The sequence below is a fragment of the Camarhynchus parvulus genome, chromosome 1 (genome assembly GCF_901933205.1).
Source record: "Camarhynchus parvulus chromosome 1, STF_HiC, whole genome shotgun sequence".
Classification (NCBI taxonomy): Eukaryota; Metazoa; Chordata; class Aves; order Passeriformes; family Thraupidae; genus Camarhynchus; species Camarhynchus parvulus.
In genome coordinates, this window is record NC_044571.1 from 41,113,621 (window position 1) to 41,139,349 (window position 25,729).

Below are 25,729 nucleotides of genomic sequence, written 5' to 3' on the forward strand. Positions count from 1 at the left end.
GCCCCTGCCTGGCGCCCGCCGCCGGACGTGAGGGAGCGGCGCGAGCGCGCCCGGCCCCGGCGCGTCGGTCCCGCCCAGGCGCGGCGCCTCACCCAACATGGCGGCGGCTCACCCGACGTGCCGGCGCGCCGGCCCGGGCTCTCAGCAGGGATGGCGGCGCCCCGCCCCGGCCGCCCGCTAAAGACGCGCGGGGCGTGTGCCTGGCTGCCGTCTGTATTTCATCTCCTGTCTCTTTGCTCTCTCCTGCCCTGCTCGTCTTGACATCCCTTGAGTGAAAAGTAGTTAACGATGTGCCTAGAGAATTACAGAGACTGAAAATCGGACTGGGAAATACAGCCTTGCCTTATCACAGAAGCACAGAATTTCCTGAGTTAGGATCCATTAGTGTCATTGAGTCCAACTCCTGGCCCTCCACAGGACATCCCAAGAATCACACCATGTACCTGAGAGAATTCTCCAAACACCTCTTGAGCTCTGTCAGGCTGGTGCTGTGACCACTGCCCTGGGGAGCCTGCTCCAGGGACCCAACCACCCTCTGGGGGCAGAACCTTTTTCTAATATCCAACCTAAACCTCCCCCAACACAACTCCAGGCCATTCCCTCAGTCCTGTCACTGGTCACCACAGAGAAGAGATCAGTGCCTGCCCCTTCTCTTCCCCTCATGAGGAAGCTGTAACTGCAATGGGGTCTCCCCTCAGTCTCCCCCAGACTGAACAGAACAAGTGACCTCAGCTGCTCCTCATATGGCTTCCCCTCCAGGCCCTTCATCCTCATGGCCCTCCTTTGGACACCCTCTAACAGCTTCGTGTGTTTCTTAGATTGTTGCACTCAAAACTGCACACAGTATTCGAGGTGAGGCCACACCACTGCAGAGCGGAGTGGGACAATCACCTCCCTATATTGCAAAGCAATATAGCTGAAATATAAAAACTCTTGCAAATGGATTCATCAAAATTAGGCTGGTTTCACAAACAAGTTCCTTCAGAATTCTTGAGTCTGGCATGAAAGGGTGGATGAGAAAGACTACACTAATGTTCAAAGTGCTGGAAAGATGGAAAGCTAAGGAATTTCTCCTGAGCTGCTGCTAGTAATATATAGTAACATCAGAGGGCGGCAATTAGCAAGGAATGACTCTTGAAGCTACTCTTTGCTTCAGAGACAGTGAACTGAATAAGGTGACATTTGGTGGAGATAGTTATATCTGTGGAGGACCCAGGTTTGCTTAGTGAAACAACTGATAGATAGAATTTCATTAATGATCTCAATTCCAAAACCACCCTAACAAAAGTTTCCTGATCCAGGAATATAAAAGCAATATAGCAGACTGAACTGAGCAGACAATCACTGTTACAATATAGAAGCAATATAGGGACTGTTGTGTTGTATGCACAATCTAGTATGAACATAAAGGAGGAGGAAAGAGAGGATGATAACACAGAAGTAGTATTCTCAGGACTACTTCTTGCGAGAGGTTTCTCTAGTCCTTGTACCTAATTTTTGTTCTCACCTATGTACATCCCTGTCAGAAACTTAGCTGTGATGGAGCTAAATGAAATAGTAGTGTACATCTGCTTAACATGGGATTCTTATTCATGTAGGCTCATCTTTTGGGAATTTCACATTTGCATTGGTGTTCACAGGAAAGGGCTGTGGGGAAATTCCTTTACCTGGGCTCCTTAACAGTAAATGGAAACAGAGATGCTCCTACTTACCCACAAGAACTTAATTTACATGCTGTAAACTTGCACTTGGAAAAGCTGATCTTTGTCATTGGACTTGAAAGGGAGTGTGAGTGTCCAGTCTTGTCTAGGGCAAGGGAGTAAAATATTAAATTTATGAAATTATGCCCTTATTAAAACATGTATTTTTTTTAGGGCATAGAATATGTTTCAATTAAAATCTACTCTGAAAATCAATACAATTTGCTTCAAATATTGAGATACTGTTATTTTTCTGAAATAAAGAATTTTATTTAGAAAATGTATGAAAAATGTTAACTTTAATGAACTCTTCCTGTTTCTTGATTGAAACAATTTCTGAAATTCAATCTATTTCCATAACTGGTTTTGATTTCCGTGAAACTGGTTTTGGTTTACCTATCATTAATTACATATATTTTTCCCAGGTCAGCTCCAAATTTCAAACCTCTGTGATACCAGGAAGCTGTTTTGTTTCTCTTGAATGTCTCTGATTTTATAAACTGTGAAAAATACCATTGACAAAGTGCTGTGCTATCACTGAAGGTGTTTGTTCTTATTTTGTCTGCCAAAACATCGAACAAGCAAAGCTTGCACTTCCAAGCACTTTAACCAGAATTTAGAGCATGTATGTGTGCAGCCTTACCTCTACCTCCTCTAGCAGACATCTCCATACTCTTCCTTCCTAAGTGAATGTTTCCATCTCTCAAGACATTCATTCAAGCCACTGGCAGCAGAAGACCCCTCATGCAGAATTTTACAAGTTCTTGTATGCCATTGGTCCATGATGCCATCTAGCATTCTCTTTTACCCACCCAACTGCAGGCTGTTCTTGCCACATCAGTGAAAAAGTGCAATGTAGTTGTTAGAAAAAGAACAAATATCTAATGTATGCCATTAAAAATTCATCTAGAGGTAGTTAAGTGTTAAAACCCAAGTACTTGCTTGTGTGACCTTTCTATTACTGCAATTGCATCAATGGTTTCAGTGTCTTTGCAGACATTTCTCTATAGTTAAGTTAAATTCCCTCCAAATTTGGAAGAAAGGAAGATAAATGAGCTGGCCATCTCAGTAAAATCCAGCTAGACTTGTTATGTAAAGAGAAACTTTTAAGATAAACTGTTTTATTGAAGATAAAAAAGATTTAATTTGAAAAGAGTCTGAAGCACCTAAGCTTAAAAATAAAATTTATTAAAATACATAGAGCATTGTCTCTATTCAAATTACTTAATTGTGGCTGGTGGCATTTGTTGGATTGAAGGAGGTGACACAAAGGGGTCAGGAGAGTGTTTCATTCTACCTTTCTTTTAAATATTTTGTTTTCCTGTGATAAAAATACATGGATTATTTCCTCAGGTAAACTGAGTGATGGAAAGTTTGAACAAATGGAAGTATTATAGGTATTTGCCACAGTTTAACCCCAGCCAACCACTAAGCTCTCCTGAAAATTGAAAAATGTGCCATGGTGGGAACTGTCAGGAAGGAAAAGATTAAATAAACTAAGAATCTGGCTAGACTCATTATTATACTTGCACCATTCTGGTGAAGTCAGCTTTCCACCAGAGTTAATGATTACTTGTATGCGTCACTCTGAGAACGCTGTAGGAGAGAGGTTACTGAATAGTGTAGTTCTCAGTTCCCAAGACAGTTTGTCCACTGCCCTCTCAAATTAAACCATCTTGTACTACATGTGTAGTCCTCCTCCATAGTACAAAATAGACAAATAACTTTTTCACTTAACACATTGCATTGGTGCTCTGGGGGCAGTGCCAGGCCTGGCTGTCCCTGCCCAGCCTCCCTCAGTGCCCAGTACCTCTGCTACTCAGGCCATTTCCCAAATAGCCATTGCTGAGACGTCATCATATTTCACCCCACAATCAGAATACTCTCCTTTTTCTGCTCTCCAGTTGCTCTCCAGGTGCTCCTCTATGAGCCTCACAAATACCTTGCAATGCTCTTGGTCCTCTCCTAGTAAAACCACACATGTTTTAGGAGAGTACTTTTGTCACCAAAAGGTATATAAGGGTAGAACTCAGCACTAATGTGGGTTAAAGAATACCCACCCTTGCCAAGTGAGGCTGTACCACCTACAGCAAGTAATTAAAGATTAATCAAGCTCTGGAACAAATAAGGAATAAAAGAATGAAAGGGTGAGAACTACCCCTTCAGCATAAAAATCTTGGTTATAGCTCTCATCCAAGGCCTGCTTGTGTATTTTGTATTAAACAGATACTAGAATAAGCAACCAAAATCCACATTTCTGCACACTTCATCAACCCAAGAGCATTTCCAGCATTTTTGCACACAGTTAGCATTGACTTTGATCTAAAAACCACTTCCATAGCAAGAGAGATCCTTAGAAAGCATGCTGAACAGACTGTGGTGTTGTCATTAGGGCATTCTAAGAGCACGGGGTATAAAATTTCTTGGGCACCTAAGGGCCTGCACTTGTTCATCTTGCTCTCTGAGTGCTCCAACTATTCACATAAAGTGCTCATCAACTTGTACTGCATATTTGCCTTTAGGGCTGCTCCATAGAGGCTGTGACTGTCACACTGCAGGTTTTCAAAGTCCTCTCTTAATTAAGGTTTACCACACTAAAGCCTTCATAAAGCATCTTCTTCTGGCAATACGTGCTTTAGTAGCCCAGCAGATGAATATCTGCAGAAACAAAAGTCACTAGTACTGAGGACTGGATGTCCATATTTTATGTATGTTCAGGTTTTCCTTCAGACTAGCCTGATCCTCTGGATTGAACACCCATTAGTGACTGAAGTGTGCTGAGGAGCATCAAAACTGCACCCTTGGAGCATCAAAAACTGAAGCACCTGAATGACTGCCTCTTTTCTTAAAGCTGGTGTTCACAGTGTATGTGCCCACATCTACACTGTCGCAACAGAATTTCACGGTTCAGAAAAGTAAGTTGGTGTCTCAGTAAGTCTGTACTTTGGAAAACACAGTGGTGTATCCCATGCTGAATGGAATTCCTAAATGAAGATTAGGTATTGTAAGTGTCTAATGATTACTTCCATCACTGAATTTGCCAGCATAATTTATATTAAATTCAAACTGTTTGAAATTTTCCTTGTGGCCACAAAGGCTCCACAGCATTTGTAATTGAAAAACACAATTCAAAACCCTTACAGAGAAGAGAAATCAAATCAGAAGGATTTGAGGTAATCTGTAGCTGTTGGAATTATTCTATCTGCATGATACAATACATATTTTCATTGAGAATAACAACTTCACCTGACACTACTTCGTTTAAGATATCTGCAGGAAAGCATACTCCCAGCCTTATCCTGGCACTGGAACATGGTGTTTTCTTCCAAACGTCAGAAAACTCTCATGAAAGCTCCTCACCTCCTCCCGTTGGAGATTATCACTACACTCTCGGTCCCTCGGGTTTCCCTCCAGCTCGGGCAGGCAGGCGAGTCTCTGCAGCCCAACAAACCCCTTTCCATCTCGGTGGGCAGGCAGGATGCTGCAGATCCCGAGACCCCGCTCCAGCTCGGCGGGCACATGGGATCCTGCAGCCCCTCAAACCCCTATCCATCTCGGTGGGCAGGCGGGCTCCTGCAAGCCCCAAACCCCCCATCCATCTCGGTGGGCAGGCGGGCTCCTGCCCCCGCCCCACCGCTGCCCTGCCGCGCCGCCCGCACCGCGCTGGCGGGGACTCCCCATTGCGCTCAGTTCGCTGCTCCACAGGTTAAAACGTGTCGTGTTCGGCGACTGCGTGGCAGAACGTGCCTTGAATTTCCAAATGCAGTTTTTCCAAAGCTTGTTGTAACTTCCCTTACATTTTACAAAAAGGGAGAGAAAAGGCTGCTTCTCGGTCGGAGAGGCTCGGGACCGGATCAAGACAAAGGACATCCCGCCTGGGCATCAACATCTGCCGTGCAGGTTCTCGAGGAGCGAGAGTCGGCGAGCAGCGGGGGAGCCCTCGCCTGCCTCGGCCGCCGACCCCTCCGCAGCCGCCACCCGCGGGCGGCCTCGGGGCAGCGGGGCCGGCGCGGGACGGGCCCGGCGGAGGCCGGGGGGCGCAGCCGCCGCCCGCCGAGGCACCGCCGGTAACGGCCGAGGCGGGAGCGGCCGCAGCCCCGCCGCCCCTCCGCCCCTCCGCGCCCTGCGGCGCCCGCCGAGACCCGCGGAGCTGCAGCCGGAGGTGAGCGCCGAGTGTCCCTTTCTGCCCCCACCCCGGGCGCAGGAGGCTGGCGGGAGGCAGAGTCCGGAGGGGCCTCTCCCCTGGGGCAGGCGGGAGGGAGCGGCGAGGCGGCCGCGCTCCGGAGTGGAGCCGAGGTTTTGGCAGGCAGATGGAGCCCGGCTCGGGGCCTCCTGCAGGCCCGGCCGTGCTCGGCCATCTCCCGGAGCGCCGGGTTCGGGCCTGGCCCGCGGACACCGCCGCGGGGAAGCACCGCTTTTCCCCCGCGCCGCCCGTCCCGGAGAGGAGGGGTGGCCGGGGGAGCAAGCGGTGCCATCCTTGACCGAGGAGGCCTCGCGGGTGGGTGATGACCCTAAATTCCTCATGGGCACAGCTCCCAGAATAGAGTAAATCCGGCAGAAAGAAAAGGGAAAAATGATCGAAAAGGACCGCCTCCGCCCGTCCGTACTTCTTCTGTCTCCATCGAGATGACTGGGCGGCTTGTGACTCTTTTCAACTTCGTGGTGCCCCTCCCATCCCTGGCAGTGTTCAAGGCTGGGTTAGATGGGGCTCCGAGTGACCTGGTCTACTAGAAGATGACCCTGCCCATGGCAGCTGGTTGGAACTAGATGGTCTTTAAGGTGCATCCCAACAAAGACCATTATATGATGGATAGATGATGTACTGCTGCAAGGTCGCATTCAATTAAAGCAGGTTTAGTTGGAGCAGCATGCTCCAAATCTGTATGGATATTCCTGACTAGATACATTGGTTGAGGAGAATAAGCTGTCCTCAGGCATGGTTTACTTTGCTGGCTTTAAATAATGTTTGGTTATTTTTTTCTAATTAAACCCATGCACCTATCAGTGAAAGGCCCTTATTTAATGTGTGCTTTTTCAGGCTTCTTCTCCTTGACACAAAAAGTGGTAGCTTTCAAAATTCATGTGGTTTTTATGTTAAGAAATTCCTCCTACGTCAAATAGATGGAGCACATACTGGGCTTAGATCTTCGGGAGTTAGATTTCATTATGTGTAATATGGCAGAGTTATATTTGATAACATCAAAAAAAGTTAAATAGATTTCTTTGAAGATTTGCTGGAGACTCTGTTCGTGGAAAAGGAGGTGGTAAAAATGTCATTCTTGCAGGAGAAGACCGCAATGTTGCAAACAGGCACACAGTATCTTTTCTAAATTAAAAACAAGTGGCGTGGTAAGTAATGGAAGAATCTAAATGGAACTGAACCTTGGGTGTAAGTGTGACCAGTAGGCTTAAGCTTCAAGGTTCAAAAAGCAACAACCTACATAGAAATCTACATAAAATGAAGAGCTTGTAATTTGTGAGGGTGCGTATGTTGGTGCATGTAGCAACATTGCTGGTATTTTTCTGGAAGTAGTTCTCTATTGTGATTACTGGTAGACATGTTACTGCTTATATTGGAGAGGGCGATGTTGAAAGTGTAGATGAGAGGTGAGGTTCATTACAAGTTCCTAGGAGGCAAATGGGGGAAAATACTAAGGGGGAGTATGAACGATGTGGAGGAGCTGAAAGGGGACAGAGGAGGCCTAACATGATTAGTATTTACATAGTCTATGAGAAGAAGGTGAAGGAGCTGGGCTTATTTAGTGTGGTGAAGAGAAGGAAAAGGGGCCCTCTAGTAGTGGCCTACAGTTACTTGAACAATTGTGGCAAAAATATTCAAACCATTTTTTAATCTTGGTAAAAGCAGATACTCATCAAGACATTAAGAAAAATGTTTTCATCAGGAGGAGAGCACAGACATGCAACAGGTTGTACAGGGAGGTCATGGATTGTCTGTTCATCTTAAATGCCACAGGTGATGTGAACTAGTGTGCGGCAGAAATTTGGACTGGACGATGATCACCAGAGGTCCCTTGAGAACATTTCTGTGAGTCTATAATGCATCATGTAGAGGAATCTATGGAATGGAGTGTATGATAAGAGATATATTGTGCGGCTGTTCTTGGAGAGGTATGTATCTAGGAATGACCAAGAGGATGAGAAACTAAAATATGTGTGGAAGGGACTGAAAAGTTAGGGAGGTATAAATGTGGAACATGGGAGTAAGGCAGACGTAGCTAGGGGACTGAAATATTAAGAAATGGTGACAGGAAAAGCAGGTTTTTGGAGACGAGTGGAATAGGTTAATTTTGTATGATGGAGGAGAAGGATGCTGCTGCTTAGAAGCAACTAGTGTTTGAAGCAACTGAGCAGGAGCAGGTGAAACACCAAACTGGGGAGCACTGGGGATTGAGGTGAGGCAGGGATGTAGGCAGTTGTTAGTTGCGTTGAAGAAAAGTATTTGTGCCTGGATGGTAAAGTAGGTAATGTATGCAAGGCATTAAGTGCTTCACGGGGCTGAAATGTTTGGGCTTGGTAGAATGAGACAGGAACGACAGATGTGGTGAAGTTGTGGGGTTGTGTGGTTGCAGGAGTGGGTCTGGTGTGTGCTGATACCAGGCAGAGGTGTGTGGATTTGATGAGTGACAAGAGCATGTTGGAGTGGCCTGCAAAGTGTGTGGCTGTGTTAAGGTGAGGAGGGTGTTTGCAAGCACCCGACAGGTGTATGGGCATTGGGAGGGGTATGGAGGTGCACTGGAGAGATTGCAGAGAGCTACCAGCTGAGGCACATGAAGGTGCAGCAGCATGAAGATGTACAGAGAAGCGACATATGTATGAATGCTGATGGTGGGGAGGCGACAGGTGTTGTCACGTCTAGGAGAAAGTTGACTAGGCGAGGCTGGAGAAGGGCACAGGACAGCACAGGGGTAGAGGAGTGTAAATCAGGACAGCACAGGGGTAGAGGACTGAGAAGTGTTGGAGTCAGGAGAAGCACGGAGGAGGCACAGGATAGGGAGCCACGTTGATGCAGTGAACGTGCGAGCAGGGTGGCATGTACAGACTTCGCGAAGTGAAGGGAATTCGGAGAGAGAAAGCGTGTGCTGTGTAGCTGTGTCAAGGATGCATAAACATAAGAGCGGAGCCGAGGACACGTTTGTTGATGCGAGTAGCGTGTGAAGACGGTAAAGGATGCGCTGCGTGCGGGGCAGCGGGAGCACCGGGACCCGCGGAAGAGAGCTCCCTGGCGCGGCGCTGCCAGGAGGCTGTGGAGGCGTCGCGGGAGGAGGATGCCGGGAGGGAGAAGGACGGGATTTGTGCCGAGCACGGAGCCGAAGGAAGGGCCGTGGGGCGGGGAGCGGCGGGGCGGGCGGGAGGCGGCACAGCCCGGCGTCACTGCCGCCTCCCGTCGCGCAGGCCGGGGCTGCTATAGCGACGCGGAGGACGCCGGCGCTGAGCGGAGCCGCAGGGACGGAGCCCGGGCATGGTGAGCGCCGGGACGGGCGGGCGGGCGGGGCGGGGAGCGCCGGCCGGGGCTGAGCCGTGTCTCTCTCCCGCAGCCCTTCTCCCAGCGCACCTATCACCCGCCTGCAACCGGGCCTGGCGCGGGGCCGGCGGCGTTTCCCGCATTCCAGTTCCGCGTGCGGCACGAGAACCCGGACTGGCGGCGGCTGAGCACCGTGGACGTGGAGCGGGTGGCGCGGGAGGGGGACGTGTCGGTCCTGCAGGCGCTCCTGGAGCATGTCACCTTCTGCAACGCCGAGCGGGAGTGCTGCCCGCACTGCCAGGGCCCCGCAGACCCGCTGCTGCTGAAGCTGCTGCGCCTGGCGCAGCTCTCTACCGAGTACCTGCTGCACTCCCAGGAGTACCTCAGTGCCCAGCTCGGCAGCCTGGAGGAGGCTCTGAGAGAGACACAGGCCCAGCGTGACCAGCTGGCCAAGGAGGTGGCCCAGCGCTCGCAGGAGATCCAGGGGCTTAAGGAGGAATGCCGGCGGAGAAAGAAGATGATCAGCACCCAGCAGATGATGCTGGAGGCACGAGCCAACTACCACCAGGTGAGAAGAGAGGGCCTGGTGGCCCAGTCACCCACACCTTGTCAGCTCTGGGCCTGCTGGGATGGGCAGCAGAGCAGCCCCACTCTGCTGGAGTGCAGTTGCTTGCTGGGTGAAAGGCTGGAACTGCAAGGACCAGTGACCTTACAAAAGGAAGTGCATTGCTGGCACTTGTTTTCCATCTGTGTTTCAGAGACTTTTGGGAGAATGCTACATCATCTTTAACTAAATCCTCTAACTGCTAAATCCTCTTTTTACTAACAGATGCTCTTTACTCTTGGATTTGCTTTAGATGCATCTGAAATGTCAGATACACACACATACAAAACCTATGATAAACATGTTACTACTTTGTTGTGTTGCTATCTTTCCTTGTCTGCCAGCTGCATGGTCAGAAAACACACAGGGCAAATGCATTGGAACTGATGCTGAGCAGTAATGCACTGTCTTGCACTGATGTTCTCCAGGCACAAAGTTTCTGCTTGTGTGTGTGACTCAGAGGTGACTCAGGCAAGATGGTAAAAAGCTTCAGTGAGTTAGGTCAGCTCTGATTCCACAACAATCTGTTCCTAAAGGGTGTTTCTTAAGAACCTTACTACACAGCTGTTCTGACTGACAGTGTCATGGCACTCTCTTTATATTGGGAGGGTTTTTTTGTCTCACTACAATGGTGTGATAGTTTGATCTAAGTATTTTTCAGCATCAGCATTTTCAGGTTTTGGGAATGCAAATTCCAGCTTCAAATGTAAACTGAAGTACACTGAACACAGGCTTAACATGATTTCAGGCTAGCTCTGTATGTTTAAAGTTACAGGCAAAGTTCAATATTTAAGACATCAGCTAAGTTGGCTCAAGTGTTTCTGTAAGGGAAAAGGTACCTTATGCCCCAAGAGTAGAACTATACATGAAGCAAGGTTCATGCATTCAAGTGTTAGTCTCGAGGACAAGCTGCTGATATGGTATTATTTAAAAAAAAACCTTTATGCAACTCACAAAGCAGTTTGTCCTGTGTTGCAAAAGATAAATGTGTTATTTTATGTGTAAACTTAAATAGTTCTCACACTGTGATTGCCAAATGTTACCAAATTTTCCAGAAATATTTGTAGTGTGCACCTGTCTCTGTGGAAGCTGAAAAACATGGTAGTAAACTTGTCTCATTGCTAATCTGTTCAATGGCATTTGCAGTAAAACAGAGATAGAAATCTATGTCCCATTTGTAATTTGATTTCGTATAAAGTAAACTTCTGATCTCCCCTCCCCCCTTTCATTCTTCTGTTTCTTTTCTCTAGAAGTTATTTAAGTTCACATGAGAAGAATGAGTTCAGGGAACGATGTTGAACAATACCTGAAGTTATACAGTGTTTTCAGGATTCTGAGTTTGAATGCCAAAATAATTTATTTCCCAGTGTTTGTAAATGCAGGGTAGTTGTGTGATCAGTAAACAATAGGTCTGTGATATTTTTCTGTGCCATGATCTTTGTTGCCAGATAAGAGGGGCTTTTCTGGTGTTCCTGAGAGGGTAGTTCAGATTCCATCCCCTCAAAGTCTTGGATGTTTTGCAAATTAGCCAGTTACTTGTTTACAAATAAGCCTTTTTTAGCAGAGGTGCACTTTACAGCTAATGTAAATGTTTTGGAATTCAGCTGTAATGCCTTTAATCCAAGATCAATATAAGTTTAACCATGAAATGCTACTATAAAATGGTACTGATACCTACAAGTCGTAAATTTAAGTCTTGTTGGTCACTACCTTCATGTAATACAAAATTAATTTTAAATAATATTTTTCACTTTTTTGATACATTGTTCGGAAATCTTACATTCTCATGTACAACGTAGGCATAAAGTGCATGTTGTAGTTAACAGTGAAAAGTAGTTGCAAGAAAAATGTTGCATAATTCAAAACCTAAATGTTCCCTATGTTAATCCTGTCTCCTGCAGTAAGAGCTTTCTTTCACTACCAGCAAGTCAAACTGACATGAAGTTTGTGCTTGAATGGATAATATTATTTCACAGCCAATTTAGTTCTGTAAATCATGTGCAATCTGTTACACTGTAAGGTCCCTCTTGGTTGGCAGTAATGCTTTCCTGCCATATTATATTACTTTATTTTGGTTTTATATTAGGTCTTGCATTTGCTGAACAAAATTTGTCTTAATTATTCATGGCTTTAGTGTTTGCTGAAAAGCATATTTTACAGGCTACCCGATCACCAGTGGCAGCATTTGAAATATAATATGAAATTTGGGAATCTCACACAATCACAGAATCATTTAGCTTGGGGAAAAGACCTCTGAGATCATCAAGTCCAACCTTTGACTGATCAACATCTTGGCAGCTAGACCATGGCGCTAAGTGCAGTGTTCATTATTTCTCGAACACCTCCAGAGTGGTGACTCCACCACCTCCCTTGGCAGTCCATGCCAATGTTTAACCACCTTTTTAATGAAGAAATTCCTTCTGATGTCCAGCCTGAACCTTCCCTGTCACAGCTTGAGGCTAAGTCCTCTTGTCCTGTCACTTGTCACCTGGGAGAAGAGGCTGACCCCTGTGTAATTACACCCTCCTTTCAGGCAGTTGTAAAGAGTGATAGGATCTGAGCCTCCTTCTCTGCAGGCTGAACACCTCCAGCCCCCTCAGCTGTTCCTGGTAGGTCTTACCCTGCAGACCCTTCCCCAGTTCCATTGCCCTTCTCTGCCCTTAATGTCCTTCTTGTAGTGAGGGGCCAGAACTGGACACAGGATTTGAGGTATGGCCTCACCAAGGCTGGGTATAGAGGCACAATCAGTGCTGTGGCCCTGCTGGCCACACTACTGCTGATACAAGCCAGGATGACACTGCCCTTCTTGGCCACCTGGGCACACACTGGCTCATGCTCAGCAGCTGTTGACCAACACCCTGTGGTCCTTTTCCACTGAGCATCTTTATAGACACTGCCCCAAGCCTGTAATGCTGCAGGGGGTTTTGTGGCTGAAGTGAAGGACCTGGTGCTTGGTCTTGCTGTACCTCATAAAGTTGACCTCTGTCCGTCAATCTGTCCTACCCAGATCCTTCTGCAGAGCACTCCTACCCTCCAGCAGATCAACATTCCTGTTTAATTGGTGTTGTCTGCAAATTTACTTAAGGTGCACTCAATCCCCTCATCCAAATCATCAATAAATGTATTAAACTGGGTGTCCCTGCCACTGATCCCTGGGGACATGACAGTGACCACATGTCAACTGGATGCGACACTACCACAATCCTGGGGCCTGGCCGTCCATCCAGTTCTTAACCCAGAGAAGAGTGCACCTGTCCAAGCCATGAGCTGCCAGCTTTTCCAGGAGAATGCTGTGGTAGATGGTGCTGAGACTTTGCTGAAGTCCAGCAGGCAATATCCACAGCCTTTCCCTCACCCACCAGGCAGGTCACCTGGTAATAAAAGGATCAGGTTAGTCAGGCACGACCTGCCTCTCCTAAACCCATGCTGGCTGGGTCTGATTGTTTGGTTGTCCTGTATGTGATCACACTGAAGATGATCTGTTCCAGAACATTGCCAGGCACCAAGGTTGGGCTGACAAGCCTGTAGCTCCCCAGATCCTCCTTCTGGCATTGATTATGGTGACAAGATCTTGAACCTGTTAAGCTAGTTTCTTACTGTCATATCACACTGATATGTAGAAATTACTTTTTTGAGTGTCTGTGGTCTGTTAAAATGTATTTATTTGAAAAAAAAAAGTATAAGATAGAGGTAATGAATGACCCTAAAGTGATGAGGGGCCCTCATGCATAGTCTTAAAGTATGTTACAGCATTTGTAGATGCAGCTTCTGTCCTTGTACAACCCACCTATTTTTAATATATTCTGAACATTAGTAGAATGTATTTTGAAGGTGAACAAAAAGGATATTTCAAAAAGGGTGGGATCCAAATTTGACTTCAAATTTATATTCAAAACTAGTAGGTTAATTATAGAAACAGTAATTGAAAGAACTTTCTGCTTCAGAAGGATTCTATGTGGCATACTAATGCAGCTGCATACCTTTTCTTGCAAAATTGTGTACTGCTACTTTACCTTGGTTGAAATGTCTGAGTATTTTACATGTCCTTTGAGTATTGCCATCTTACAACTCATATACTCAAACCCATCATTATTGGTTTTCTCCAGCTGTGTGGTTCTCTACTTTGTGGTGTTGCATGAATCTTAAGAACACCTGAGCTACTGGTTGGCTGGAGTCTGTGTATTGTGCTGAACAGGGTTGCCATGCCTTTTTATTATAGTTCTCTACCTACATATATGAATCATTATCTGTGGTTTATAACTGAATTTGAATTTGCTTGGCTAGAGTCTGTTGTGTTCAGTTTGCAGTGCCTAGCACAATCAGATTCTTGCTCATGACCATCACTGTGAAATGCTAAATAGCATTAATATACTAATGACTTTACAGTAACTGGGTACCATGAGAATTCTTGTTCTTATTCTTGTGAGATGGGATTTGTTGAAGTTACCTTCTTTTTACATTTGAACAAAATGTAATAACCTGTTCAAAACTGTAACCACTGTATTTACCAAAAAGATGTTACTAATGTTTTTTAAACTGATTTGTTTTTGGGTTTTTTTTTGTAGTGTCCATTTTGTGAAAAGGCTTTTATGACCTATTCCTTTTTACAAAGTCACATTCAAAGACGTCACCCAGGAGAGTCTGAGATCGGTATGTACTTTAATGTTACCAAAAAAATTGAAAGAGGTGGTTTAGGAAAGTGTAAATACAGTGAGGATGTGCAGCCCACGATTTTGTGTAACTTGGAAGAAAAGTTTTTACTTTTCATTTTTGAGTGGCAGATCCCAGTTTGTGTGAATGCGAGTGCCACTGACTGATACAATGTATTGGGCAACATATGTTTCAGTGTCTGGAAAATAGTTAACAAAAACCTGTGTGCCGTATCTCCAGCATCTTTTCAAACTAGCATTTCTGTAGAATACTTTAGCCAGTAGCACATTTCAGAGCACAGTTCCTCTTTAGGCATGTATATTATGAAGGAGTGGGTCAAATGAACAATCTGCGCTAAGGAAAATAAATTTTATAAATATATAATAATTAGAAATACATAAATATTCCACCCCACCTGTAATCAGTTTGAATAGGATCAGGCTCTCCTGAACTAAACTGACTGTAAAATGTAGTGATAGAGAAACTGTTAAGAACAGTAGTCTAACTTCATCTATCTATGATACTGAAGGTTGCTTTATCACTAACTTGCATACTTTTTTCTCTCTTCGCTAAAAGATGTTTAGTTTGAAAAACAATGATGTCAAAGTTTCTTTCATTTGTATCTAATTTCTCTCCTTCTTGGTAGGCTGCATGCTTATGATTTATTGCTAAGGACAAGCAAGTATTGACAAGTAACAGTGCTTAGCATAAGAACAAGTTAGGAAAAAAGGAGCATTTGGGAGGAGAAAAAGTGGGAAGAATCTAATGAGGTCTGAAGTGCAGCTTGTCAGGCAAATGAAACAGCAGCAAGAGTAAGAGGGTTCTGAATAAGCAGCAGGGGAAGTGTGAATATATTGGAAGAAGAAAGAAGCTCTTGTGCACCTTACTCGTGATAAAAGTGATAGTGTAAGATGCTGCAGAAACAGTTGAAGTAATTGTATGAAATCCTGGAATGGCTCTTCTGGGAAAATATCCCATTCAGTTATTTCTGAAATAATATTCAGATTCCCAGATGATGGGCAAGTAAATTGATGAAATGTTTCACAGTTGAAGATCATTGTGATTTTTGCACATTTTAACATTTTTTGTTTGATATTCCCTCAATTCTATCCACATAAATAATTTGTTGTATTCCAATTGGACTCCTTACAAAGGTTATTTAAAATAAACTTAACCTAAGAGATTGAATAACTGAGGTTTGCTTTGTCCTTCGTACATCCTTTTTATGAGCCTGTGTTCCTTAGATTCCTTTGAAATTAGGTTCTAGAGTACTTTTTCATGTAAATATTTCATAAACTATTTCACATGTCAGTGGTACAAGTATTTGAGGGTAAGTTATCAGTCCAGAGAATATATGTATTTAAAAGCATCTATGGACAATCATGGTAGTGGGAAGGGAAATGGTCTAAGAAAGTCACACTTTGTGAAAATGTTACTGAAACACTAGAAATGTATTTGCAGTAAGTATTACAGTTCCAGAAATTGCAACAAATGTTCTTAAAATCTGTGTTTCTTTCAAACAGAACAGAAGAAGAAAGGAAATATAGAAAAATTGCAGGATGAGATTGAAAAACTGAAGGAGCAATTGCAGCTCACCAAGTCCCAGTTAGAGTTTGAACAACAGGCTAATTTGGCCAGGTTGTCTAAGGTAATACTTACTAAGTAATGTGAATGTCTCAAAAGAATTAGCACTTTGAACTGTGTTCACTCAGCCCACAGAAGTACTGGATTTCCCAAAGTTGATCACTTTCAAGATTCAGCTGGCCAAGGTCCTGGGCCACCTTGTCTAGTTTGTGCTGTTGTCAAGAAAGGCTGGACCAGATTATCCTGGAGGATAATCCAATATGACCTTCCAACCTGATAGTCTATGATGGATGATTATTTTCTTCCTTGTTTTCAGAGGAAATCCTGATCTTCTGTGAAACATGGAGTGTTGTTTTCCATGAACTCAGCTTCAGACTTCTCTTTCTTCAGTCCTTTTGTTCCTCCTTTCTTGGAAGTGTTCAGCTTCCATTTTCAAAAGTCCTGAATGACCAAATCAAAAGCTGCTAGAGTTTCGCTTAGGAGTACAGGCACTGTCAGAATAATGGGTCTTGGCCCTATGTGGACATGTGGAAGGTGTTCTACTCATTCATTTGTGCCTAGCTTTTGAGAAGTACATCTATAACATATTTCTCCTGCCCCCAAAGCATTGTTTTGCTTATGAGGTGGAACTTGGAGTATTCATAACACATTCATTCATAACAATGTGGATTTTTTGGTGCCTTAGGGGCCTCTTTTGAAGTCACTTGTCTTAGCTGAGACTCCTAACTGCAAGGAGACTACCTGAAATGTCCTGAAGCTACAGTCTGCAGTGTTACACAACAAGAAGCTTTCAAAACTTCTCTGTTTTTCTGGGATGTCAGGGAAGATAGAAATGTGTGGTGTGACTGGTTACAGTTTATCTGCCATGACTGACATCCACTGTCAATTCAGGTGGCACAATGTTACTATCTTCTGATTGAAAGAGCAGAAGATCTTATCCTTGATTGAAGGGTACAGATGATCCTGTTCTTCCTAGTTGTACAATGATTGCATATTATAGACAACAAATTTGTAGTGAATGCTGTGATGGAAAAATGTTGGTGTTTCCTAAAAGATACATATGTCCTGGGCAGTGAAATGCAGGACTTTAAACAATTTGAGGACTATATAAAAATTCCTCACTGTGTAGTGGAATGGTTGAAGTAATCTAATGGATGAAGTGGGGTAAAGGCATATAGGGATAAAATAGTTCTAATTTCATTTATGAAACAATGGGTTCTGAGCTGAGTTCTGTTACTGAAGGGCAAGATCTTAAGCTTGTGATATATAGCTCTGGGAAATGTTAGTAGTAGCTAGCAAAGAAAATCAAATACTACCGATTATTCTGAAAAATTACTGTGCAAGCCACAGCCTAAATGTGTTGTGTGAGTCTAGTCCATTCATCTCAAAAAGGATAGGATAGAGCTATAAAAGTTATGGAGATGGGCTACAAAGATGATCAGTCAGTATTTAAAATTACTGAGCATGCTAAGAGTTCTCAGTCTGAAAAAGAGACAAACGCTTGATGAAGATGGAGGGTGAGATAATGATACCTGTGAAGTCATGAGTTACACAGAGTGAATAGTGATTCTCTCTGTTCTCCAGTTCAGGGCTCAGAATCCATCAAATGTACCTACCAGGAGCCAGATTCAAACTTAACTACAACAAGAAAAATGCTTGGCTCTTTATGCAGCTTGTGGAGCTCATTGGCAAAAGGTGTTGCAGTTGCTAAAGCTGATGCAGCCACAGGAGCTGACTGCAAAGTGTATGAGGAGAAATGTATTGAAGTTTATGCAGTTAATGAAGTTCACAGGGCTGTATCAGGCTCCAGAAGTCCTCTGAGCTGAAAACAGCTGGCAACTTAGAGACTGAAGGAGAACATGCATGTTTGCTTGCCCCAGTATTAGCCTTTCTTACTTACACACTTAAGGCTTTTGTGAGAGCAGGATACTGAAGTAAGTGAATCTTTGATATGACCAAGTAAGGTCATTTGTGTGTTTTTCAGTGAAAAATACTAAACTGCCTGAACTGTTTTGAAGCATGCTTGTTTAGCTTGTTTAGCAAAATGCATAATTTGCTACCTTAGAATTCTTTAAAAAATCTGGTGTTATGTTTTTTGATGTCACAATATTTCCCAAATGTTGAAAGTGACTGCATTCCACATGTAGTTTGGGAGCTTGAATTTATATTAAACGTGAGGAAAAATTACCAATTTTTTTTTTTTAAATTTCAGGAATGCGAGCAGCAAAAATCAAAAGAAGAAGAGTTTCTACAATCATTTCATAGATGGAAAGACGAGGAAAGAGAGAAATTTGCTGATCAAATAGAAAAAGTGAAAGATATGTTTACAAAAGAGCTTAAGGACTTACATTCAAGAAATTCAACCTTAGAAAATGTAAGCAATTTAAATTTTCCAACATTTTAAAGCTTGAATCCCTTACAGTAGATGGCAGTGAATTTCACATATTTGAAATGGGATATAGTCATTGTAAAGCTCTTCCTACAGAACTCTTAAAAACAATGATTGAATGGTAGCTGTAATTGTATTTTTGTATACAGGTATTTTATTGACATAATTTCAGGTTGCGGGTCTTTTTATTTAAAGGATTGCTTTGTGTGAATGAATGATCCCTTCAGCAGTTATGTCAGTTTTTTTCTGTACTCCTCAGCCTTTGAATGCCTGTTTATAGGTTAGTAGATATTGTTGTGGTTGCTGCATGTTAAGTATCCTTACGTTAATATTTTCATAAGTGGTGTGGAGGACACTAACCTCTGCATTACCGTCCTGACAAAATTAATTTGTTTTCAGTACATGCTTTGGAAATGCTCACTAGCAAGAGAATCATGAAAGTGTGGCTGGGTCAGAAGTCAAATCTGCATGGCATTTCCAGAGCAGCTTACATTCTGCAGCTGCTAGGTCTTGTGTACTTTTACAAGTCATATTTATTTTAAATGTAGATATTATTGATGACGTGAAATTTGATAAATGCTGACCTCACATGAAATGGGAGAAATATCTGATGCAATCTGTGCATAACTGTGTTTAAAGAAAATTTTGTATTCCTCCTCCCTCCTATTAGCAACTGTTAGAATTACAAAAGTCCAATATGCAACAAAAATCCAATTTAGGAACACTGAAAGACAGCCATGAGTTTACAGAGGAGAAACCTCATCATCTTCGGGATCATCCATATGTGGTTAAACTTCTGGAAAAACAGGTAACACTGTAATTTAATGTATTGCTTTTGACAGATTACTTGCTTTCTTTTTATTTTTCTTCATCTCTGAGTAGGATATGAAATCCCTAAGTAAAATTTTCATTATTTTTAATGCCAAAAATTGCTAGTTTTAGAGATTTAATACTACTTAATACTATCCATATAATGGCAAACAAGGATTTATTTTCTTTATCTATTATAAATTAAGTAATTGATGCTTATTTATTGATATTCTCTTATTCTTTATGATTAAGTATATCTGTCTTTGCCAAGTGTGGTGGCAATTCAATTCCAGAAGACTCTAATAAAGCAGTTATGTTTACCCATCCGTGAGGCCACTTACAGAAAAGTTGGAATGTTCCATTTCCCAAAATGAAAATTAGAAAACTTTCTGGCAGGATTTTCCAACCTGTGCCTTTTGTTTTCTTTCATGGTTTTTGGGATGTGAAGACCTTTGTTTACTGCTGGTGTTATACAGAAGTTTGATCACTTCTGTGCAAAGATGTGCAAAACTTAGTTTTGCTTTATGTTTTTTATTTATTTCATCAAAGAAAATTGGCTTCACTCTAAAACTCATATGTTAATTCTGGGATTTTGTCATTATTATGCAAAATACCTTGTTAATGAGTGCTCAAAATTACATTCTTTAGAGTGAAAACCCCCTACGCTTACTACTCTTTGTTAATACACAGAGATGTATCAAAATGCTTGTGTATTTCTCACTCACAGTGACTGCATATACAAATCAAAGAGAAAATACCGTTTCTAGAGTGATTGCTAGGAAAGCTACACTCAGATATATAAATCAACTGTTCTAGGCATTAAATACTGGGTTACTCAAATTTCATCAATTCTGTCATCTTTTTAGTATTTATGCTTTATTTAGAAAAATTAAGCTGCATATATCAAACAAAATGCTCATGTTCTATTAACAAGAAACAAAGCTGCATATATCAAATTAAATGTTTGCAAGAATTAACGTGGATTTCCTCTATGCAGGAAAAAAAGTGGGTGTCTTGTATGCAAGCCAAGTGTCATGACCATGAGACAGAAACGTCCCTGGTAAGTGGCACAGCAAACCACTTATACCTAAAGGAGACTTTTTCTTTTAATTTACTCTTTCAGTAGTTCTTGATATGCTCTAGTACATCTGCCAGATATCAAAATTTTATAAGAGTATGTCCTCTTAGCTGTATTTATCATCTCTGTGTTTCTGTTATGGTAGGATCTTGGTGTTTCAGTTAAGGCCAGGGTTGAAAATGAATTTAGCATTTCAGAATCTGACAGAAAACTGAAACTGTATCTGTCTTTTGAAAAGCTTACAGCTTACAGCTGTTTCTGCGAGCACTGCATTATACAGTATATTCTATGTTATGTAGCTGAATAGTTGAGATCTGACTTGCCAACCTGTAGCTTTCATCCACCCTGTACCTGCTGCTACCATGGACCTATGGCATATGTCTCAGTCTTTTTTTTTCTCCTTCTTATCACTTCTCTATTGCTTTTTCTGTTGTAGCTTTCTAATACAGAATCTGTTCAGCTTTTCCAGGAGAAAACACCATGGGTTTTTATTTTGCATCAGTTTATATATTTTACTATACAAAGCTTTATTCTTCAGATTTCTTTTTACATCTGCATTTCTTTTTAATCTCTTTGCTGCTTTGTTTCTCTTGCTTCTTTTCCTTTCATTTTCCTTTCATCTGCGTGACCATGTAAGAACTGAACAGATCATAGTGGTCTGACCAATGCTTCTCCTCCTCTGGCAAGAAAACATTGGGGATGAACCATGGAACAGTCCCCAAAAAGGATGTAGTTAAAGATACACCCACATACAGTGCAAGAATAGAATAAGGGAGAAGTAATGTAAGTATTACTTTTGGGATGGTGCACCTAAATAATGTTCCCTTTCTTCCACGTTTGGAGGTAATATACTAGGTTTATTATGCAGATTCACATATCATGTCCTCAAAGTATCATTTCTGGACACTATTTATAATTAAAACATTTTTATAGATCTACACACTTTTTCCTGCAATCTTATTTTTAGGCAATCTCAGCAATGTGTTTGTATGTGCTTTTCTTTATGTTGAGATTTAGGTAGTTTCCCTTGTGTAATTCAAAAGTGATCCAGACAACTGTTCTATGGTATATACAAGTCCTAGTGAAGTCACAGAAGACACCAGGTTTTTGCTGAGAGAAAAAAATTGTTAAAAATATCTAAGCATGACACTTGCTTGTTTAGACTTTGTAGCATTAAAATATTTTGTATAGTGTTAATATGATGTTACTTTTCTTCTGATTGCTTTGTAGCTACGGTCAGAGGTTGAGAACACCAAAACATCAGCGAGGGAAGACCTGAACAGAAATAACATCTTTTACAGGAAGAGGATAGAAGAATTGGAGAAGAGGCTTCAGGAGCAGAATGATCTGATTATTAGTCAGAGGAAGCAGGTCTGTTTTGTGAAACACTCTGTTTCAGAGAGAACAGGACACAGAGAAACACTATACTAGCACTTGGGTTTTATATTTCTCTGCATATTCAATATTCGCAGTTTGTAATAGTATTGCTGGAGTGCTTTGGTTACACTTTGGAAATTATGTTGATAAATAAGAATAGATCTGGAAAAGAGACACAGAAATGTTCCAGGAATTAAAACACATTTGATAAAGAAAGGCTTAATAAACCAAAACTTTTTGATAGTGTAAAGGATTTAATCATAATGGGATCTAGTGTTTGAAATCTGAAAATACATTACTTCTCACACTAAAAGTAAAGTATCCTATTCATTACTGTGAGAATAATTATTTGAAATATTGCCATGTGAAATGTAACAAGACCTAGTGCCAGATTCTCCACCTGAGATGGGGTAACCCTACTTGTACCCACGTATTGGAGAACAAGAGGCTGGAGAGAAGTCCTGCAGAAGGAGATCTGGGGGTTTGAGGTGATGTGAAGTTGAATGTGAGTCAGCAATGCCCTCGAAGCCATGAGGGCCAGCCATGTCCTGGGGTGCATTAGGCACAGCATCTCCAGCTGATTGAGGGAGGGGATTGTCCTGCTCTGCTCTGTGCTGGTGCTGCCTCACCTCCAGTGCTGTGTGCAGTTTCAGAACATGGTTATCTATTGATGCCCTCTGTGTAAGAAGGGCACCAGACTATTTCAGCACATCCAGAGGAGGGCAAACAAGGTGATCAAAGGTCTTGAGGGCGTTTTAGGAGGAGCAGCTTTTGTTACTTGGCTTGTTCAGCTTGGAGAAGAGAAGGCTGAGAGGTGATCTCATCACAGCCTCAAGGGGGGCAATGGAGGAGGAGGTTCTGATCTCTCTGGTGATCAGTGATAGGACACAAGGAAATGGAATGAAGCAGGGGAGATTCAGATTGGACATTAGGAAAGGGTTCTTCACCCTGGGGGTGGTTGGACACTGGAACAGGCTCCCCAGGGAAGTGATCGTGGCACTAAGCCTGTCAGAGCTCTTGGCATGTCTGGACAATGCTCTTAGGTTTAAGTTTTAGGTAGTCCAATGAGGGAATTGGACTTGATCCTTGTAGGTCCCATCCAGTGAGATAGCCTGTGATTCTATGTTTGGAAATTGTTTTTGCCTAAAATAAGGTTTTGTTGAAACATAACTATAGATTTTTAGAGATGATTGGTGGGGAAGATCTGGGTAGTCTGGAGTTTAGACTATGGCATGATTATGTGGCCTACTCCTCTATTAGATAGTGCATTCTTTGTAAATCTGATTTTACACATTTTGCTTGAGATTAATGTTAAACTTATATTTGAATGCTTAAAAAGTGGAAAGACAAATAATAGCTTTTACATCTCCACCTTCACAAATTTTATAGCTGGAGAAATGGAGGACAATCATAGATGAATTTCCTTAATAAAGTGACCTTTGGAAAGATAACAGTATGACCACAGATGTGTAATCGGTTCAGAGGAATCCAAGTTTGGTGTTTGTGAAATACAGTTGTGCAGATCTACATTCTCAATCCCTGGAAAATAAAAGGGTTTGAGAAATAGCTTACACTTTTGCAGAATCCAAACTTAATCGCCAATGAATGACACTACTGGCTATAACCAAACTGATAAATAAAGAGGATCAGGGTCCAATATCTTGTGCCAGCTCCATCTGACAGTGGCTATGTGTTTGAATGATTCATGTTCTTCTATTTTTGGGGGAATTGGAGTGCAGAACATTGTCTTAGTGATATAGGATTCACAAGTTTCCTGTTTTCTTTAGATCACATTACAGACAGCGTGTTTCCTTTACTCTGTCAGTTCAATGCTTGTCCTGGGGTGTCACATAGATAAACCTGTAAAGCAGAGAGAGAACTGTTCATGCATTTAAAATCAATGTGAAATTAAACACTCCAGTGTTTCCATGTACTGGAAGCCAGGCTTGCAAAATGGAGTATGAATTGCTGAGGAAGAAAGTATTGAAACTCTTAAGTGCTGAAGTGGCCCCTAAGTCTGCTCTCATTTGACTTTATAACTTGCAATAACAGATGTACAAAGCATGAGTGGACATTAAGGCAACACAGAAACATTCATTAAGCATGAACAAAATATATATTGGACACAGAAGTAGTATTTTTTTCCCCAAATCATAACCCATAATTTCTCTTATGGAACAGTACTGAAACTAGGTATTTCCTGCTAAATGTTCATTCTAGATATTGATAATTTACATTTGTATATATTCACATATCTGTGTTTTTTCCTTTAGATAAGAGAATTGTCTGTGAAACCAGCTCCAAGTGTTAAAACATATGATGGTAAGTACAAACTGTAAGAAAAAACAGACTTAGTTTCTGATTTCTGCAGCCTGGCTGAAACAAATATAGACATCAACTTGGCTAACAAAATACTGAAATAAAATCAATACTGGAAATGTATTTGTTTTTCACAGGGTACCTACCTGTTTCCATGCCACTATTTACAAAGATCATGCTTTGTAGCTGTAAAGACTTCTAATGTACAAAGTTGATTGCTTGAATAGTGAAGAGATGTGAAATAGAACAACTTTATTGTGTATTATCTAAAAAACTTCCAGATTTGCTTTATGAAGTATAATTTTAATTGATTTTTTTCATGCTTGACTGTCCTTAGGCTGCAGAACTCACAAAAGGGAAAATACTGAAAGAAGAGACAAAACTGATCGTCAGTTAAGATGCAGATGTTCAAAGAATGTTAAGAACTATTACATTTATGTCTGTGCAATACTTTAACATCTGAAGCCTATTACAAGTAGCTAAACCTGATAATAGTGTTTCAGGATATTGTCCTGCACTACAAACACCCGTATGGGTTAATGTTGCAGTTGCAGTGACTTGAAGTAAGTTTATTGCAATAGCTGATGACTGCTGAATTAATTCTGATCCCAGTTTGGAAACCATTTTTATGTATTAACAAGACACTGGCTTGAACTGGGTCAAAGAGCAGGAAGTAGGTTTAGATTGAGGAAGGCTTAGTAAGAGCATGGCTGTGTGGCTTTTCAGCTCTAGCTGGTCATATTCATTCACACTGAAGCACAGACAAGTAAGAGTCCATGGCACACAGGCAGATTTGCTCCTAGCCCCAAGCTGATCTGAGCAATGTAGGATTGAAGCTTAATTCACTCCAAGGCTACACCCTATACATGATCTATAGATGTATGAGTGTTTGCACTCATTGATGTCACTTGTGGATGCTGCAGATCCTCTCTGGGGAATACAAGCCCTGGTCAGGCTGGTCTTGACTAAGTAGCTTTGGGCCAAGACTTCTTCCCTGTGACACAAAGGCCGCATGCACTCATGACCAAAAAAATGATCACATTCTAGTCCAGTGATGATTTAGTTAGTAGTTTCTTTTCCTGATTCTAGAAGTGTTAAAAATGCTAAGCATACATAGAGATGTACTTTATGTTGTGAAGGAACAGTTTTTATTTTGTAAATGTTTTGTTTATTTTTTGCCCATTAATGTAAAAAAATAACTGATTTATAAATATGATTAAATATTGCTATATTTAAGAATCTGTATTTTTGGCTATTGTTTACAATAATACAATTTTATTATTTTTTTACTATTCTGTTATTTTAGTGAACACTTCTGTAGAGCGTCTTCAAGAATCTAAACCAACTCCATCAATTCCCCCACCTGGTAAGTTTTTTTGATAGGTCCAGATCCAGTACTTGCAAATCTAACCCTTTCTTTTCTCAGATCATAGGTTTGTCCAATCATTTCTCAGATCATTTGCTTTTGTCAAATCATAGGTCTAAGAGTAGTTACATTGAAAGAACATAATTTCTATGTCAGAGTTGAGAATTTCTATGAAATAATTATAAGGATGCACTACTGAGAAGAATAAATGAAAAACAAATTAAAATAATCTGAGAATATTTCCTAGAATAGTTATATCATTGAATCACTTAGATGAAATATATTGAGGAGGAAATTTGTGTTTTCTAATTGAAAATATCCTTATACTGGATAGGTACATTATATGGATATTCTGGAGTATATATACAT

General features: G+C 41.9%; 1 protein-coding gene across 2 annotated transcripts in view; it reads left to right on the forward strand.

The window, feature by feature from the left end:
- Positions 1–5,741: 5,741 nt before the first annotated feature.
- Positions 5,742–25,729, forward strand: part of DZIP1 (DAZ interacting zinc finger protein 1) — a 38,855-nt gene continuing 18,867 nt past the window's right edge. The window contains exons 1-12 of one of the 2 annotated variants that reach the window (XM_030952626.1): positions 5,742–5,862; positions 7,675–7,829; positions 9,114–9,183; positions 9,257–9,751; positions 14,353–14,437; positions 15,961–16,085; positions 18,234–18,395; positions 19,081–19,218; positions 20,218–20,280; positions 21,529–21,669; positions 23,949–23,997; positions 25,301–25,360. In XM_030952626.1, the coding sequence (XP_030808486.1) occupies positions 9,181–9,183; positions 9,257–9,751; positions 14,353–14,437; positions 15,961–16,085; positions 18,234–18,395; positions 19,081–19,218; positions 20,218–20,280; positions 21,529–21,669; positions 23,949–23,997; positions 25,301–25,360 (1,321 nt within the window). In that variant the 5' untranslated portion in view covers positions 5,742–5,862; positions 7,675–7,829; positions 9,114–9,180. The remainder of the gene's footprint in view (positions 5,863–7,674; positions 7,830–9,113; positions 9,184–9,256; positions 9,752–14,352; positions 14,438–15,960; positions 16,086–18,233; positions 18,396–19,080; positions 19,219–20,217; positions 20,281–21,528; positions 21,670–23,948; positions 23,998–25,300; positions 25,361–25,729) is intronic. The other variant, XM_030952618.1, reaches the window with a different exon arrangement.